This window comes from Dromiciops gliroides, chromosome 3 (assembly GCF_019393635.1).
Source record: "Dromiciops gliroides isolate mDroGli1 chromosome 3, mDroGli1.pri, whole genome shotgun sequence".
Classification (NCBI taxonomy): Eukaryota; Metazoa; Chordata; class Mammalia; order Microbiotheria; family Microbiotheriidae; genus Dromiciops; species Dromiciops gliroides.
In genome coordinates, this window is record NC_057863.1 from 403782643 (window position 1) to 403802300 (window position 19658).

General features: G+C 40.5%; 2 protein-coding genes across 2 annotated transcripts; one reads left to right on the forward strand and one right to left on the reverse strand.

The window, feature by feature from the left end:
• Positions 1-1126: 1126 nt before the first annotated feature.
• LOC122747687 (probable G-protein coupled receptor 148) lies at positions 1127-2182 on the forward strand. Its single transcript, XM_043993573.1, has one exon. It carries the CDS (start codon positions 1127-1129, stop codon positions 2180-2182), a length of 1056 nt encoding a protein of 351 aa, XP_043849508.1.
• A 5669-nt stretch (positions 2183-7851) lies between these two features.
• On the reverse strand, positions 7852-17223 carry GPR148 (G protein-coupled receptor 148). Its single transcript, XM_043993574.1, has 2 exons — positions 17193-17223; positions 7852-8993 (listed from the first exon to the last, which is right to left on the reverse strand). Exons 1-2 carry the CDS (start codon positions 17221-17223, stop codon positions 7852-7854), a joined length of 1173 nt encoding a protein of 390 aa, XP_043849509.1.
• Positions 17224-19658: the final 2435 nt, after the last annotated feature.

Here is a 19658-nt window from a genome sequence, read left to right on the forward strand (position 1 = left end):
GCTTATAGGGCTTGGGTAATGGGTCCAGGCCCTGGGATTTATTGTCAGGAATGAATAACTAGATAGATTCACTGAGTAGAAAGAGATCTGAGGACACCAGGGTTGTTGTTTTTTAACAGATCCAGGGAGGATTAGTGCTTTGTGTCACAGGTTATTTCTTAGGAGGAAAGAATCCTGTCTTCTGCTGGGAAAGAATCTCTTGGACCTGATGAATATGCTTTAATATTTGATCACCCTTGAATTTTCTACCAGGGATACCTGTCTGATAAAGGGGTCAGACTGTTTCCTCTGATCCAACCCTGCCATGTCAAATCAGCACAGCTCCATCTCTGCCATAAGCAGTTGTTTGCAACCACCCAAGGACCTGAAAGGTAAGCCTCACCTCTTGCAGGTTCCCACTGCATGCCTGCCAATCCTTACCTACCCATATTCTTCAGGGAGCATGAAATCTGGGCAGCCAGCCCCAGTCCCCAGATCAAGGTTCTAAACCAGCTGGATTGTGAGGGTGTACAAGCTCACAAGTTCAAGACTTTGCTTCCTTTGGGGTTCCTCTTGTTTATTTTAGCTGTTCTGATAGCAACCATAGTCTGCTGGCTCTGACTTTACTCCCTGTCCTGTGGTCATGGAATATCCAGGCTAAATGGGTGGCCATGCCTAATGAACTCAAGGTCATCAGTTTGGGACAGTTTGGACTTGGAGTCTAGAATACCCTCAATTCAAATCCTTTGTAACCACTGGCAGATCACTTAGTCTCTCTGAGCTCAGTTTCCTCATAAAAAAAAAAAATCTATAGTAAGTAACTTTACAGGGATATAGTGAAGCTTAAATGAGATCATGCATATAAAGAGCTTTGCAAAACTTTGAAGTGTTGTATAAATGTCAGTTATTATTATCAGCATCATTATTATTACATATCCCTTTTCTGACTAACTGCTTGACCTTGACCCCTGTGCCTGCTATTCATAAGTTATCTGCCAGCATCCTCCAACTACCTGAACTCTCCATCCAGGCCTCTCCTAGCCCCTCACAACCCAGAGCTGACAGCTCAGAATTTGTAAGCATCCTTAGTTACTCCCAACCAAGATGTTGGTCTCTTCTCCCCAGGCACTCCAGGACAATAAGAAAGATGAACATCACAGTCTGCTTCTCGATCTTCCTGCTAAGTACAACCCTGGTCTTCAAAAGGGAGCCAGAGATCAATGACACCCTACCTTTAAACACGAGTTCTTTGTCCAAGCTGCAGGACTTGGCTCCCTTATCACAGTTTACAGGAATAAAGCTCTTCCTCATCTCCCCCATCATATGTCTGCTGATGGCTGCTGGTGTCATCCCCCTCATTTTATTTGCCATCTTCTCCAACTTCCATGCTCGCCAGGAGCCACGATACCTCATCTTAAGCAGCTCCATGCTTTATAACCTGTTCTACCTACTCTTCTACGCACTCTCAACCACATTGAATGTGACTGGCTTCCGGCTCCCCAGGTATGCCTGTGTCCTCCTCCTGTTCATGATCGCACAAACCTACTGTGGCAGCCTTCTCACTGCTATGGCCATGGTACTAGACACATACGTGGCCATCCTGTGGCCGCTACGCTATGCCTCCCTCCTGACCTTGCTCCGAACCAAGAAACTTATCTTATCCATCTGGTTCTTTGCTGGCCTCTTCCCTGCCATACTCTTCTTTATCCTGTGGTCAACACAAGAGCAAACAGAGCAAACGCTGTGCCCAATGGAAATCTGCTCCCTCCCAGTCATTCTAGTGATGACCCTGCATGGAGATATTGCTGTCAAACTCTGCTATGGACTTTCAGTTACCTCCCTCTTCCTCTGCCTCTTCCTCATTACTTTTTTCCATGTCAGCCTCTATGTGAAAACCCGCCAGTTGGGCATCTGGAGGGGCATGACATCCCGGGCCAGTGTCACATTCCTGATGCACCACACAGTATTGTTCTTATACTTCTGCCCGATTCTGGCACATGTGGTTGAAACAGTGCTTTACCGTAATCACCACATAAGTTTACGGACTGGGATATGGTTGTCAATGACTATCTGTAACATCATGGTGGTCCTCCCCCAAGCTCTGTCCCCTTACCTCTATGGGCTACGCTACAGAGAGATCACCAAGAGCCTTAGATTCCTGTGTGGCAGGAAGCATCCTAATTTGAGGCTGCCAGCTAAGTAACAGTAAGAGAGCTTCCTGACTCTTGCACCAACTTTCCTCCATACACATACGATGGGCAAGGCCCAACAAGGACCTCTTGTGTCCTTTGCTCACTTACCCCGCAGTGTGAGTTGCGATTGGTCCCAAACCAGGTGCTTACCTTGACTGCTTATTGGAGGAAGAATATTGAATTTAGAATCAGAAGACCTGGGTTTTAGTCCTAGGTCTGCTATATGACTTGGGTAAGTCACCTAATATGTCTGGCCCTATAAAATGAGGAGGCTGAGTTAAATGATATTGAAAGTCCTTTCTAAGTTTTAAAAAATATTATTCTTCAGTGTCTGACATGACGGCATATGTGTGTGTGTAATACTGTATACTGGTGCTGTTGAACATCTCTATCTTGGTCAGTCACTCAACAAGCATTTAAGTGTCATGTGCTGTGCTAAGTACTAAGAATACAAAGAAAGGCAAAATAGAGTCACTATTCTCAAGGAGCTCATAGTCTTATGTGAATAGTGCTATAGAGGTCATTAGCACTGGCGTTGGATGAAGGAAACACACAAGATGTGGGGTCATAATGATGCAGCTATAAGAGAAAAAGACCGGGACAACCAGAAAATGGGCAACGATGACAATGACAATATAAGGGACAGAGGCAAAATCAGTAGAAGGAGTGTGGTATGGTGGAAAGGGACCTGGATCTGGGGCCAGAAAATCTAACCAGAGCCTAATACTGCCACTTACTATGTGACCTTTAGACAGTGTGAGAACCAGGGTGCCACCCCCCTGCCGAGAAAGATATTGTGAGATGACCTTTTCTAAAGGTCAGCCTGGCATCCAGAAGTTACCTCTATTCATAGAACCACCTGTAAGTCATGTCAATCAATGGACCAGCCAATTAGCTTGGAGCTGTGTGTGGGGAATGCCTTGCTTCCTGTTCCACAGGGGGCTTCTGGGAAAATTGGCGGGGACTCAGCTCTTTGGTTCAGGAAGAAGCTTGTGGTGGGAGAAGGAGGAAGGTAGCCAGATTTCCTAATTTTCAGAACTTCACATGTTCTCTCTTGGATAGCTAGGTGAAGGCAGCTTTCTCTCTCTCTCTCTTTGCTAACCCCTAATATACTTTAATAAATGCTTAAAAGTCTAAATTGTTGCTGAATTTATAAGTAAACCTTAGCTACTTCTTCCCACCACCACCCCCACACTGGGGGGGCAGGTAAGGACACATACATTCGATTTTTAAACATCACAACAAGTCACTTTGTGCTTCAGTTTCTTTATCTGGAAAACAAAGGAATCGGACAAGATGGCTTCTGAGGTCTGTTCCAGCCCCAAAACATTATTCTTCTTGTGGAATTAGAAATGGCACATAAACAAATACTATATCTATAGGACAGCAAGGTGGTGAAATAGATAGAGCTCCAGGATTACAGTCAGGAATACTCAAGTTCAAATCCTGACTCAAAGACTCACTAGCTGTATGAACCTGGGCAAGTCACTTAACCTCTACTTGGCCTCAGTTTCCTCTTCTGTAAAATGGGGTTAATAATAGTATCTACCTCCCAGAGTTGTTGTGAAGATCAAATGAGATAATAATTGTAAAGTGCTTAGCACAGTACCTAGTACATGGTAGGTACTACATAAATCCCCTGGACTTAGAGACAAAGTATCTTAGAATTCAAAAGTCTCAGAGACTCCTTCAGTGTATGATCCTGGTCAAGTCACTTTATTTCTCTGAGGCTCAAGCAATTCTCTAGGACTTACCTACTAAATCAGAGACAGATTGTGATCTGTATTAATGGAGACAATTCACACAGAATTATAGATCCCTTCAAGTTTTGTGCTACATATATTTAGAAACATGCTGAAATCAGCTCGAATCAGCTTGTGAGAGATAACTGTTCATTTTTTTTTAGTCTGAGCATTTATACCCCAGAAATTGCAAACCCTACAGATCAGGGCTTGGTTTATTGTTTTGATAATTGTCTAGACTTAAGAAAGTAATGGAGAATATGTTAAAAATCAAATTAAACTTTTAAAATGTGTCTTGCATATATTTTTTGTAGAGCCAGTTGTTAAACATTTATCAGTTCATAGATGTGATATATCACTAGTCTTCTTATTCCTTGTCTATAAAATTAAGACTTGGATTAAGTGACTTCTAAAGCCCAATGAGCCACTTCTCTGCCCTGTACACTAACTCTAGCTTGTCCTTGCAGTAGCCACCAATGACATGAAAATAGAATAATGCAGTTCATCAATCTTAATTCTGTTCACTCATTCTAAACCAATTTGACTGATTTTTTTTTCACAAATTGTCTAAATCTTCATTTCCATAGTTTCCTGAACTGAGTAGAATACTGCTTGGCGAAACAATCTACCAGTCAAATGATCCAGCAGTCTTGTGCATTGAGGTATCAACATAGGCTGAACTTAATAGATTTGATCCCGGCCCTACAAATGTAGCCTTGATCTTTGCCAATTATTTGGCTTGGAGACTTAAAAAAAAACCTCCTGTGAGATATAATCTCCAGGCCTCCTCTATGGCAGAAAAGAAGCAATTGGATGTCTTGCCTACATGGCAGCAAATACTGGAAATCTCCAAATGTGGAGGCAATAAGAAACTGAACATTAGACTTGGAATTCAGAAGACTTGAGTTTGCATCCCCCAGATTTGTCTTATACCAACCAAATGGTTTATAAAATGGGACTAATAATAATAGTTCACATTTATATAAGTTTCCTCCAAACAACCCTGTGAGATAGGCAGTATAAATATTATCCCTCTTCGATAAATTAGAAAGCAGACTCATAGAGGTTTAATGACTTTTTTTAAGACTCACACAGTTGACAAATGTGTAAGTTGGTACTTAGGTCTGCTGCCAATAAATCTAATGGTTTTTTCCCCTTCACTAGGGACACACTATCTATGTCATAGAGCTATGAAGAAATTTTTTATAAAACTATAAAGCACTATAGAAGTGTGGGAGAATGTTTTTACCATTAGCCATTTATGAAGGAAATAGGCATTTCTACCAATGGTAAAGCCCATGTTTCCCTTTCACTGGATAGGTCCTCCTTGATAGAGTGGAACATTTAGTGTTAAGTTATTCCCCTCCGGTTCAAAGAACTTCATTGTGTGCAAAGCTGCTGGCAAGACAATAGAGATAAAAATACAAAAACAAGACAATCTCTGCCCACAGTACCTTACATACTACTGGGCTATAGGATGACTAAGGGTATAGAGAGATGGTAATGGTGATTGTATACCTTTCTATGGGAACATAGATCTAGTATTGGAGGGGCTTTAGAGAGCGTCTGGTCTAAGGGTTCTTAATTCTCTGGGGGTTTAACTTTTTAAAAAATATTTTGGTAACTATATTTCAATATAACTGGCTTCTTTCACAATCCAATGTGTTTTATTTTATGAATTAAAAAACATCATCCTGAATAGGGATTCATCAGTTTCACCAGACTGACAAAAGAGGCTATGACACACACAGAAAAAGAATAACATCTAATCCCAAACATCATTTTAGACATGAGGAAACTGAGATCAAAAGAGAGACAGTGACAAAGTTAGTAAGCTGACCTAACTAGTGTGATAAAGGAAAACAACTGAGGAGAGGAAGGAGGGAAGAATGTGGTATTATTCCTCTGGGTATGGGTTTCTATAAATGTGTGTCTCTGTGTCTACCTGTGGACTTGTACTTCTGTTCAAATATGCTTGCAGGTACGTGTATGTAATTGAAATTTGGGGATGTGACAAGAAACACAGCTTAAACCAGTGAACAGTTGGACATAAAAGGGAGACGATAGTATGGACAAAAATAATTATACCAACACTTTTATGCAATAGCAAAGAACTAGAAACAAAGTGGGTGCCCACCATTTGAGGAATGCCTAATTTTAAGGCATCTGAATTTAATGGAATTTTATTTTGCTTTTAAAAATAGCAAGTATAAGGAATTCAGAGAAACTTGTGAAGATTTCAATGAACTGATAATGTATGGAATAAGGCTTCTATGTTTTCAGATTTGATCGATATGTTGGTTTGTTTTGCTTGACTACACTTGTTTTATAACAAGAGAGGGTTGAAGGGGAGGAGTGACAATGATGTAAACAAAAAAGAAAAGAATATCAATAAAACTTTTTTTTTTTAAATCGGTCTTTCACTGTGTTTCCGGTGGTCTGTGTACAGATGATATAGTGGTTCAATTCAGTTCAACTCAAGTGTTTACTGAGCAGAATTATGTGCTCAGTCCTGTGCTAGATCTTATAAGGTATGTGTGTTGGCAGAGTGGGAAAGGTTGGGGAGGGGGGAGAAGGGTGAAGGAGGGCTAGACAGTGAGTACAAAAAAAAGGAAAAGGCATGGCACATTCCCTGGAAGCAATCACAATCTGGTTGATGAGATAATAATAATTATTGTTATTATTATTATAAGAGAAAACAGGACTACATAAGTGGTATGGACTAGAAGTATTATAACAGCTAAATATAGGTTGGGGTTGTCTAGGAAGGCTTCATGAAGGAGGTGTAATAGAGCTGAAGAATGGGTGGGTAGAATGTGGATAGATGGAGTAAATGTGAAGGAACATTCTAATTAGGGGCATCAGTATGAACAAAGGCCTTAAGACAAGAATGAACTAGGCATATTTAGAGGCACTGAGTAGAATGGTCTGGCTGGAGCATGAAAGAGAAAAGATGGGGAGAAGTAGGACTGAGTCATATTACAGGCAGTTGAAGCAAAAGGATGTAAGTTCTGGCCCTTAGGACCTTACAATCTTAACAAAGATAACAGAGATATGCGAAATTATAAAGACAATCATTTCAGTTCACTGCAGGGAAGACACAAAATTCCCTTTAATTTCACTCATTTGAGTGTGTGACAGGTTTTTCTAGCTAACATTGTGTTTCTGCCTTCTTATATAGGAGAAGAAGGATAGTCAGTAGAGGCATTAGACATACGATCAACTCACTCTTGAATTCAGACACAAGACAACTAAAACATCAATAAAGTCAACATCATTATAGAAAAGAAAACTTTTAATAACAAAGCTATTTCCATGGGCTGGTAGATGCCCCAGAGTAATTACACTTTACAATCAGGTAACAACAAATAAATTTGTTTGACAAATGCTTTTTCTGGTGCCTAGATATTTAACAGTAACACTCTATAATGAAAATCCCAGTTTATAGGTCATTTATAATAAAGTTAAGGATGGGGAGATAAAAGCTAAGCAAAGCTGAGTTGAGCTATTTATAGACCTTTGGTCCTGCCATCAAGTCAAATTACACTTCAATTCCTCTGACCTCTCTCTGTCTCAGACATCTTGTTCACTAAAGTCAAAGAAGTCACCAAATCAAAACAGAAACCCACAAGGTCTAGGAATTAGAGAAAGAGAAGAATGACAGTGGTGCTTGACATTTCTCTCTTTTCCTGTTCATTCACAATCTCCTTGGGAATCAGCTCTATTTTATATTTGGTCTCCAGAGACTGGGGATAGCATTATTAGCAACGCAGTGCCTGGAACATAGTAAGCACTTTATAAATGCTGGTTGACTTCACTTTTCTAGAAAACAGTGTTCCACTATAACAGAACAAAATAATTTGGACATCTGGAGACATTAGTCCTTGAACCCATTTGATGTGACTGATGAGTTTCCTTACTTTAAACTCTGAGATCCACTAACTAAGGGAAATTGTTTGAATATCACTGGATCTTCTCCTAGAGACTAAGCCTTTGAGAGTCTGGAGAAGCTGCCGATATCTCAGTCCATACAAGTAAGGCAAAAGGGCTCTAGGAAGCAGCATCAGTATTTCACTGTTAACTGCCATCAGCCATAATCGGGTGTTGTTTCCAACATAAAAGTTCTTAGACAGCATAATATCCACAGCAAAAACTACCACTGGACTGAGATATAGTATGATTAACATCGTATGAATCAGCAGTGTCCCCTTGGCCCTGGAATAACGATTTATACAAAGGCCTGACATCCTGGCAGTGTGATAGATCTTCACATAGCAGTAGGAGATCAGAGCTGCACAGATGAAGAGAGCACAAAAGATGAAAATCTGGGCAACGGTGATGAAGTGATTGCTGTCTGAGTTTGAACTCATAGTCAGCTGCAGGATACACAGTGAGGGCTCATCTGTTGATCCGGAATCCTGCTGTTTGCTGAACCAGATCAGGAAGGTAGGGAAAAAGCAGGCCACCACCCAAATAATGGCCACTACTTTCCTGGCAGTGGCACTGGACATGAGGGAGAGATAGCGAAGGGGGAGCATAACAGCAAGGTAGGTGTCCGTCACCATCACAGTGAATGACAAGATGGTGCTTGCACAGGAGATAAATATAACATCAGTGAGGATACCACAGAAAACTGGCCCCAGGGTCCAGCCAGTGAGGTTACTTGTTGAAATCAACACATGGAACAGGATATAGGCCAGATCTGAGAACATGACATTAGCAAAGAGCAAGTAACGGGGTTCACTCCGGAATTTCTTCTTCCTCAGGATGGTGGCCAGAAGAAGGGGGTTCAAGGCCAGTGTGGCTGTGGTGAGGAGAATCAAAGGAATGAGGAACCAACGGAGTGAGGGTAAAAGGACCCAAAAAGCCTCCTCAAGTTCCAAGGAGTAGTTGCCTGGAAGCTGATAAAAAGCAGGTGCTAGGTTAACAATTTCCACCTGGAAAGGGGTGGCCTTTCCCCGCAAGTGGCTCAGCACTGCCTCTTCAACCATGTTCCTGAGACTAAGATCCATCCATCCATGAGGGAGAAAAGAACACAGCATCAGCTTTTCTACTTTCTTGAACACAAACCTTAAACTAGCTCAGCTGGAAGAGGCAGAGATGGCCTTCACTTCTGAAAGGTCATAAGGTGAGACGGACCTAGGACAAAGGATAACTTTGTAAATTTTAAAGCACCATGTAAATGTGTGTTATTCATCACAGAATTACACATCTCATCTAGTCCAACCCATACCTGATCAGAAAGCCCCATCTGATTTTCTTATGCTTGAAAATCCTCAAAAGGTAAAAAAAAAAAAATCCTCAAAAGGTAAAAACTAATCCATCTGAGAAAATAGTTTAAAAAAATTAAAGTTCTTCCTAAACAACTCTTTCTCTCTTAATGAAATTTCTTCATCCTCATTGAATTCATGTCTCCAAAATTAAAAAAAAAAAAAACTTCTGGGGAATAACAATTTTTGCAGCGTAGAGTGATTATTTTTAGGTCAGTCTACTGAGAACCTAACCTCGGCCCAAGAACTCGGGAGGAGTTAAAATAAGAAGACAAGTTCTGTGCCCTGGAGAAGCCTCCAGGGTTGGGAAAATAAAATACAATCATGTAACAAGCAATTAGGGAAAAGTTCAAGACCATGTTTTATCTGCAACTGACTTCGGAAAAAAAATTCCAAAGCCTGAGTTTTTCATTGACTTATCAGTCCTGCTGTTCAAGGCATCCTCCACTTACTCTCCCAGCTTTTGTCTCCTGCTACACCCTCTCTTATTTGGAAGAAACAATTTTGTCATTCATGTGCTTATTCAGAACTATGCCTATAACCCTAAATGCCTTTCTCCCATGAGTTCTGCCCATCTTAAATCCTACCCACCTAGCAAGGTCCAGCTGGAAAGGCCCCTCCTAAGTGAAGTCCTCCTGGATCTCAGCAAGAAAGGGTTTCTTCTCCCTCTCTGGGCTCCCCTAGGACCATATACTTCTCTTAATGAACTAATATCCTGCTTTGTATGATAGTGATTTGTGTATGCCTTGTCTCACCTAATAGACCACAAAAACCTGGAAGGCAAGAATGTTGAAGTCTTCTTTGAAATCTGTGATTACTAATATAACTTTCTTCTGTGGGCAAGGGAGGCTATCAATCTATCTCCATCAACAAGGATTCTATTAAGCACCTACTCAGTGCTAGGCAATTGATTTTTGTTTTTCACCCAACATCTTATGTTTTTCTGGGCAGCTAGGTGGTGCAGTGGATTGAATGTTGGACCCGGAGTCAGGAAAATCTGAATTCAAAGCTGGCCTCAGTCATTAACTAGTTATGTGACTCTGGGCAAGTCACTTAACCTCTTTGCCTCAGACTTCTCAACTGCAAAAATGGGAATAGCAGCACCTTTCTCACAAGTTTGTCGTAAGAATCAAATAAGATAATATTTGCAAAATGCTTAACACAGTGTCTGGCATGTCCTACTCTTCATGACCCCATGGACCACAGCACACCAATACTGTTTGGGGGATTTTCTTTGCAAAGATACTAGAGTGGCTTGTCATTTTCTTCTCCAATGGAATAGGGCAAACAGATGTTAAATGACTTGCCCAGGGTCACCCAGCTAGTAAGTGTCTGGTACTGGATTTGAACTCAAGTTTTCCTAACTCCAGGCCTAGCACTCTATTATTCACTGTGCCACCTAACTGCCCATGACGTAGTCGGTCAAGATGTCTATTTCACAGGGAAACTAGGATTTGCCTACAACAAACCAACTGGTAAATGGTAAAGCTGAGATCTCAACCTAGTTCTCTTGATTTGAGAGGCAACATGGTATAGTGAAAAGAACAGTGGAGTTGGAGCCAAAAAGACCTAAGTTTAAACCCAGTCTCAAACACTCACTGTGTGACATTGGGCAAATTACTTAAGCTCTCTGTATCTCATTTCCCTCATCTGTAAAATAAGGAAAGGGCCTCTCTCATCCCTTCTAGCTCTAGACCTATGACGCAATAATTCTAGAGTTCTTCCCATTCTACCAAGCTCACCCTCTTTCGTATTTGTAAAATCTCTCTGATCAGATGGTTAAGTACTTTGAGGGCAGAAACTAGGCCTTTTTCCTTCTCTAGTCTCTCAACATTAGGGCAGTGCTTTGGACATAATAGGCCCTTGATATGTATTTGTTGAATCCAATTAAATGCTAGAACTTATAGTTCTCATTCTAAGCACTAGAGACTCGAAGGTTTGTCTGATCCATTGGGTTTCATCTAGTGACATGACTTTGGGCCCTCCCTGCAGCTTCTGCCTTCCAACCTTTCAATGACCAATCACACTTAACACTTCACTTTTCCCACTAAAAGGGAGAGTTGGAGAAGGGAAGAGAAGCAAGGGTGAGGCAACATCTGTGTTGCTGGTATGGCCCAACCTGTAATACAAAGGGGAAGATAACCCTAGAGTTATTTCACAGACATTGTGATGAAAGGAACACTGGATGTTGAGGGAGAGACCTGAGTTCCAATACTGACACTGCCACTCACCATGTGACCTTGGGCAAGGCACCTGACTTGCTGGACCTCAATTTCCTCATGTGTAAAATGAGAGTAAAAGTATTGTACCATATAGTTCATAGGTTTGTTGTAAGCAAGAATTACATGAGATAATGTGTGAAAAGAACCTTGTAATATATAAAGTGCTAAATAAATATCAGCTGTTATTATCAACTATTAAGAAATAGAAATGATGGATAGAGAAACACACAAAAAATAGTTTGAGTGAGTTTAAATGCAGAGAAATACAGGGGAATCAAATACAATAAGAGGAAAAGGAAAAAAACTAAACATTTTCCATGGGTAGGTTCTAGCCATGGATTATCATTTGTTTTACCAGTAAGACCAAGCAGGAGACATCCAGATCATCAGAGATCACCTAATTCTACCTGTATATAAGTGCTATTCCCCTTTTGGTGGCAGCCCATCATCTCCAGTAGAACTGATTCCTAACATCTGACCTCCCTCCATGCCTGACCCAGAGCTCAAGGAGAGCTGGCATGCTTTCTAAGAAACTGTTAAATTTTAATAACCCCAAAGGAAAGACAAGATGAGTTTGGACACTGAAATAGAGCTGTGTACACCCCCAACAATGGAGAACTTCCTCCTAGAATAAAGACCAGGAACAGTTTTTAAATCAAGCATTGCCCTCCCTCACCTCATTTTCCAATACAACAAAGTACCAGATCTTTATTTTCCAAAGTTATCAGAAACTTCGGCTCTTTCTTCTTTATAGGCCAAAAAAAGCAATGTGGTATGGTGGTTAGAGTGCTGTTCTTATAGACAGGAAAATTAAGATTCAAATCCCATCCCTGATATTTACCTGTTCTTTAACTATAAGCAAGTCACTGAAACTCTGAGTCTGTTTCCTCATCTATAAAATGGAGACTCTAATAGCACAAAAACCTCCAAAAACCTGATGCTAGTTTGCAAGGCTTAAATGAGAGAATATATAGAATGAGATTTGCAAATTTTAAAGTATTATATAAAGCTGAGAGCTTTTGGTACTATAAAGCCCACATTAATAATCATTTTACAGAATCACAGGATTAAATGGGAGCTCAGAGGTCATTTATCCAACTCCATACCATAACAGCAACATTGTCTACAATATCCAAGACAGGTGATCATCTAATCTTCATTAGATTTCCAGTGACAGGGAACACAATACTGACCAAATTATCCCATACCACCTTTGGACAACTGGAACTGAGAAGTTTTTCCTTATATTGAGCAAAAATATCCTTCTCTGTGGCTTTGATCCATTACCTATAGTTTAGCCCTATAGGAACAAGCAAACAATTCCAATCCCTCTTCTATATGAGAACTATCAAATAATTATAGATCACTATGCTGTTCCTTCTAAGTCTTTTCTTCTCCAGGCTAACTACCCCCAGTTTAAGATGATATGTTGGTATATCTTCTACCTTTCTTCATAGTCATACCCAGAACCTTTCTTCCTTGGAAGGTCCACCATAAGATTATGAATTAAAACTAAAATGGGCATCATTTTTCATATGAGAAAATTGAAGACCAGAGAAATAAAGTGATTTAACAAAGGCAGAGATGCTAAGTTTCTGTCTGAAACTCTATCAACTAGTTTGATATTAAATTAACATAACTCTAAATTCCTAGATTGATTTGTTATTCACCTTCCATTTTGAGGGTCAAAATCATCCATTTGCTTTAAAATCATACAAATACAACCCATATGGAATCTTTAGCTTCCATAAACCATATAACTTCACACACACACACACTGTTCTGATCCACTAGAATATGAGTTACACCTGGTTTTGGATTCATCCACTCTGTTGCCCAAGTAGATACTGACTCAGCCAAAATGACCATATTGGTTGTGCATGCATAGACCCTACCCATATCCTGGGATGAAGCAAACACTATCTTCTAAATATTTCAAGTTACTGGAGTATAATATGGTAGAAAGTACACTGGACCCAGAATGAGAAAACCATAGCTCAAATTCTGTCTCCAGGAATGTTGCTACCTCTCTGAACTTTAGTTTCCTCTTCTGCAAAATGTTAAAAATAATTCTTGTGCCACTCAGAGGTCAGAGGTGATGTCTATGAAAGAGCTTTGTAACCATGTGACACCATTGCTATATTGCTAAAGTAGTTACTCTGGAGTATTACCCAGAAGCAAGAGTTCTGATTTTCAGCTTTTCTGAGTTCATAGATACATCAACAAAAATAACTGTTCTAGAGTTTATCAAATGTTTGACATTCTCATTTGAGCCTTACAACAATACTATGAAATACGTGCTAATGGAGAGATGAAACGTGTGTGTGCATGCGCAAGGGGTAGAAAGAAGATCTATACAAAAGCAACTCACGTTTATATAGCCTGTTAAGATTTGCAAACTTTTTATGTACAGTATCTCAGGTGATTGTCACAACAATCCTGTGATTATTATCCCATTATTATCCTCATTTGTTTTTATTTATTGTTATTTGTTATCCCCTAATAATATTCCCATTTTATATATGAGAAAAATTGAGTGCAGGAAGATTAAGTAAATTGCCCACGGTCCCACAACTATTTATAGGCTGAGGCAGTAACTGAAGAAAGGTCTTCTTGAAGACCTGATTCTATCCATTATGACACTGCCTCCCTGGGTGGGTTACTGTACCCCAGAGAGAGGAGCCAAAGCTTCAGAAACCTCAAACTTGCAAGCAGCCTCCCAAACCCCAGCAAGAAAAAAATCCTACCTATCCTGTGAAGTCTTCCTATGCTCTGTTTTGCTTCTCTAAAAGAAATGTGGTTTAAAAGAAACGCTCTGTAGAATCACTCCCCTACTGACTCCAACTTAGAAACTCTGGGAAGTCCCCTTGGGTGGTTGAGCTATTTAGGGCTAAGCTCTCACTTCGGGGAACTAGAGCTCTGATTTTTCCCCTCTGCAGTGGCACATCTAAAATGTGGGGTCAGTCAACTTCTCTTTGATATGGAAATAGAACAGACACAGGATACAAAATTTAAGCCAGAGTTTGCCCCCTGGGTAAAGCAGAGTGCTATGGAAAAAGCCTTTACTATGGAAGCAGAAGACCTAAACTGAAATCCTAGTTCTGCTCCGGTATCAGCTAGTTAAAATTATTTCCTTTCTCTAGACTGCCAGTTCCTTATCAGTTAAATGAAAGCATTGGATTAGAGTAGGGGTCCTTAATCTGGTGTCTGTGATTACATTTCAAGAGGTCCATGAACTTGAATGGGGGAAAAAATGCATCTTTATTTCAATACAATCAGTTTCCTTTATAACCCTGGTGTTTTATTTTATGAATTTAAAAACCTTATTCTGAGAAGGGGTTGATAGACTTGAACACACACACACACACACACACACACACACACACACGCAGAATTAAGAATCCCTGGGCTAATTAATCTTTAAGATCCTTTCCAACTTCAAATTTGAATTTCAAAACCCTGTCCCAGGAGTCATAAATTCTGATCACTCATCATTTGAGTGCAGTCTGAAATCCCTTTCTCATACAAGGTGCTTGTGCATAGTAAGAAGATGCCCCAAGTCACCTCCATATTATCTCCACCTCCTGACCTCCCTGACATCCTTCAAGGCCCAGCTAAAATCCTGCCTTTTACAAAAGCCTTTCCTGATTTCCTCTCATTCTACTGCCTTCCCTGGAAAATTGTCTCCAGTTTATCCTCTCTATATCTTGTTTATATACAGTCATTTAACACGTGGTTTCTCCTACTAGACCGTGAGCTCCTTGGCACTGGTTTCTGGCCTTTCTTTTTATCTCCTACACTTAGCATAATGATGGGCACATAATTGATGTTTAATAAATTATTCTTCACTGACTAACTCTCCCTTCCTTTGGGGATGCCAAACACTGCCTAAAACCCTGTTGATCTGCCTGACAGGCTAAGAAAAGAAACAGCAGAAGATTACTCACCGTGGCATTTCTGAGTGCCTCAGCAAAAGGTCCAGGATACTGGTCTCAGTGACTGGAATTTGATCTGCTCACCTACTCATCTTCAGGAAAGTAAACAACAGGCTCCACTTTTAATCCTTTCCAAACCACTATGGCTTCTAGGGATGGCTCTCTTTCCTTGAGCAATTTGGGGATTGATCCTCACCAGTCAGCTAGACAGGGATGGAGTGATCATGCTGTGTTGACAAAGAGAGTCAGCTGAATAGTAGGATTATAAACCTCATCTGCAGCAGCTGATAGAGGTAACCCATAGCAACAATTTCCCATCACCCTAATTCAGAGCTTAGGTCATTGAGTCAACACAACCTGGTATGAGGAAGAGGCATTTGGCTGCTGAGTAATTGACCTCAGAATGGGAAATGCTCTGGTGCTCAGGTGGACCCATAGGCTCACTGACTTCAAGGTGAGAAAACACATGTGCAGAACCTAGCTCTGACACTTACTTAGCTATATGACCTTGGTCAAGTCGCTAAACCACTTGGAGTTGTCAGGTTTCTCATCTGTAAAATGAAAATAATAATACTTTATCTGATCCCTCCCCCACAAGATTGTTACAAGGAGAGCACCTTGTACAACCAACCAACAAGTATTTATTAAGTACCTACTTATATGCCCAACACTAGGAATGCAAATACAATGAATAAAATGACTCCTATTCTCAAAGGGTGTACACTCAGATACCAGAGATAATAAGTACATATACAGGGTGTCCAAATACCCTGTATAAGTGTAAGGTGTGTATGTGTGTGTTCTCATCTAGGTTTTGTCTAAATGAGTTGTCTAAATATGTTTTATGGGGAAGTATGAATAGATATCCTAGCAATCTCACCCACCCTTCTTCAAGGATGATTTTGGTTCCTGACTGGAAAGGAACAGGAAATTGGCCCCACAAGGCTGACCACTCTGCTCTTCTCAGAGAGAGAGATACCAGACTACAATTATATCTATCTATATCTAGAAGAATATTATTGGTCTAGGGAAAATTATTTTTAAGTCCACACTGCCTATCTGGTTGCTATCTCTTAAAAGGGAAAGCTTATCCCAAGTTTATAGCTAAAAGCTTGGTTCCTTCCCACCAAACCTTAGTTACACATAAGACCATCAAAAGACCATTTATCCAAGCAATAGCAAACAGAACTCAAAGACGTTATACTGATTAGAATATACCAGAAAATACTCAGAGTGAATTCCAATGAGAATGAAATATTTTTTTCGGGGGAGAGGGAGGAGAAGAGGGAGAGGGGGAGGGGAGGGAGAAAGTCCAATCTCACCCAAGGGGAAATTTCCCAAAGTTTCTAAGGAAGTTAGCTGGAAATTAGGGACATATGGAGTCACTGGCTCCTCTGCATGTCTTCTGCTTCCCAAATCCTTTTTTCTGTCTCTGGGTTTCTTCCTGAGGGAGATCTACAACCTCATGCATCTTCTCTCAAAGCTGAAGCAAGAAAAGTTGTCTTCTCTCACAACTTCTAAGGCCAGTTCTGCCCCTCACACAGGTATGTAGCTTTGAGTCATCCTCTTTAACAATGAGAAGAGTCTTATATAAATGATTCAGACTTGAATCCTGGGTTATATAAGCATAGAGAGTACAAACAAGTACAAATATATAAAAGGAAGGCATTAGCAATTGAGGGGATGAGGAAAGGGTTCACATAGAAAGTGGTGCTGGAGTGTGTCTTGAAGGAAAAGATCAATTCTATGAGGCAGATATGAAGAGGGAGAGCATTCCAGGTATGGGGAACAATTAGTGAAATGGCATGGGGACAAGGGATATGTATAAGGAAAAAAGATAAAGCTAATTTACCTGCATCACAGAACATGGAAGCAGCAGTCATTCCCAATGAAACTGGGAAGATAGGTTGAGGCCAAGTTGTGAAGGACTTTAAAAGCTAAACAAAGGAGGTCATCTTTTATTTTAGGGGCAATAAGGAGCCACTGGAATTTATTGAGTAGGGGAGTGACATGGTAAAATCTGTACTTAAAGAAATTCACTGAATTTCTTTAGGAGTGTAGTGGGAACATATTTAAATGGGGGGGGAGGGTGAGATTTAGAGGTCATTCTGAATCATCTAGATGAGAGAGGATGAGGACCTGAACTAAGGTGGCAGATGTGAGAATGGAGAGAAGAGGTTGGATATAACAGATGTTATGAAGGCAAAAAGAGCAAGATTTGTCAACTAATTGGATGTCTGGGATGAAATAAAGAGAAGATGCAAGGATAATATCAAGTTTACAAATGTCAGAGACTGAAAGAATGGTGGTGCTTTTGACAGAAATAGGGGAATTTGGAAGAAGGGTGGGATTGAGGGGAAAAGACAATGAGCTCCATTTTGTAGTGGTTGAATTCAAGATAACTCCAGGACATTCATTTTGAAATTCCCAATAGGCAATTGGTGATGCAGGATTGGAGTTCTAGGGCAGAGAGTAGGGCTGGTTATACAGATTTAGAAATCATTGGCATAGAGATAATTAAATCTATGTCTGATGAGATCACCAAGAAAGAGAGAGTATAGAAAGAAAAGAGGGAAATTGGCATGTATTTGTTCCTACCCTCCATTCTAACCTCACCCATCCCACTCTGAGCCTCAATTTCCTCATTGGTAAAATAAGGGATCTAGATGATCTCAAAGCTCTTTTTCCAACTCTAACATTCTACAACTCTATTATATGATTATAATCTTGTCATCTCCTGCCTAAATATTGTCACTTAGTAAGGCATAGTCTCTCTGCCTACATACTGCCTACATAGTCTCTCCTCCCTTCAATTAATCACAGAATCGCAAATTTTCAAATTTTAAAGGGACCTCAATATCCAACTATTACAATCCCTGAATTCCACCCAACTCACATACCTGAAGAAGAATCCCCTCTGGCAACTTACGTGGCAAGTGGTCAAGCAATCTTTGCTTAAAGACTTCCAGCGAGGAAGAACCCACTCACCTCCGCAAAGCAGCCCATTACATTTTTGGGTAGCTCTAATTGTTGGGAAGAGTTTCCTTATATCCAGTTGTAATAAATGTGATTTTTTAAAATATGTTGTTTGATATTGTAGTTATGTGATAGGACTCCAATATGGAGTCACTCAGGCTAACTAGTCCTAATGACCATAAACATGTAAGCAATAACACACAACCTGTAGTTTTCCACTGCCCTGACTCATTCTGAACCTGTAAATAACCTCAACTCCTGACTGGCCAAGGCTCCCAACCACCTACACCAGCTGTGCCTCAACACCCAGTTCTGGAACCCCCAATTACCAACTCAAATCCTCACCCAATTTCTGGTCCCAATTAGGAAACTCCTCAACTTGAGTCTGGTATGGATAAGCATCCCTGAAGATTTTCCCTACCAAATCTGGGTTCAATTAAGAATGCCCCCTTCTGGGGCAGCTAGGTGGTGCAGTGGTTAAAGCACCAGCCCTGGATTCAGGAGTACCTGAGTTCAAATCCAGACTCAGACACTTGACACTTACTAGCTGTGGGACCCTGGGCAAGTCACTTAACCCTCATTGCCCCACAAAAAAAAAAAAAAAAGAATGCCCCCTTCCCACATCTGGTGCTGATTATCTATCCCAAAGAAGCCTACCTTTAAGCCATAACACCCACTAAAAAGACCCAACACTTAGCATCTATTCCGACTCAGATCTTTCCACTGTACAAATTTTTTCATCTTAGTGAACCTTACCCTGGATAGCCAAATCTCCATCTTTCTGTGTTGTCATATAGCACGCACCCACGCATATGTGTGTGTGTGTGTGTGTGTGTGTGCACTTCATATTTGCCTGCTGGCTTCACTACCCAGTAAGAAAAATCAGACTAAAAAAAAAAAAGAAAAAAGAAAAATCAAACTTGCACTAGCTTCCTGAGTACCAATTTTCTCTAAATCCTCAAAGCTGGATCTTTGCTATAACCTGAGCTATTAGGCCAAGTAGAGCACAAGCCTAGATTTCATCTTTGCAACTTCCACCCTTTGCTCCTTGATCTGCCATCTCTGAATATCTTTTTTTTCTATGACACTAGGCCTAGAAACAGGAAGAACTAGGTTCAGATCCTGCCTCAGACACTAGATATGTGACCTTAGGCAAATCACTCTCTGTCTTAGTTTCCCCAACTGTAAAAATTTTAAAGTTGGTCTTGGCCCCTAAAGTCCTTTTCAACTCTAAATCTATGAACCTACTTATACTTTAATCGTTTTTTACCCACATGAAAGTCCTTCGAGTGCTTGAAAAAAAGTATCGTGTTCCACCAAAGTCTTCTCCAGCCAAAACATT

Bases quoted from the DNA above. Each gene is read 5' to 3' on its own strand.
- LOC122747687 (XM_043993573.1), top strand. From the start codon at position 1,127: ATGAACATCACAGTCTGCTTCTCGATCTTCCTGCTAAGTACAACCCTG.
- GPR148 (XM_043993574.1), bottom strand. From the start codon at position 17,223: ATGACTGCTGCTTCCATGTTCTGTGATGCAG. The intron at 8,994-17,192 runs GTAAATTAGCTT...CTTCCAGCTGAG, and splicing joins TTCCATGTTCTGTGATGCAG to CTAGTTTAAGGTTTGTGTTC.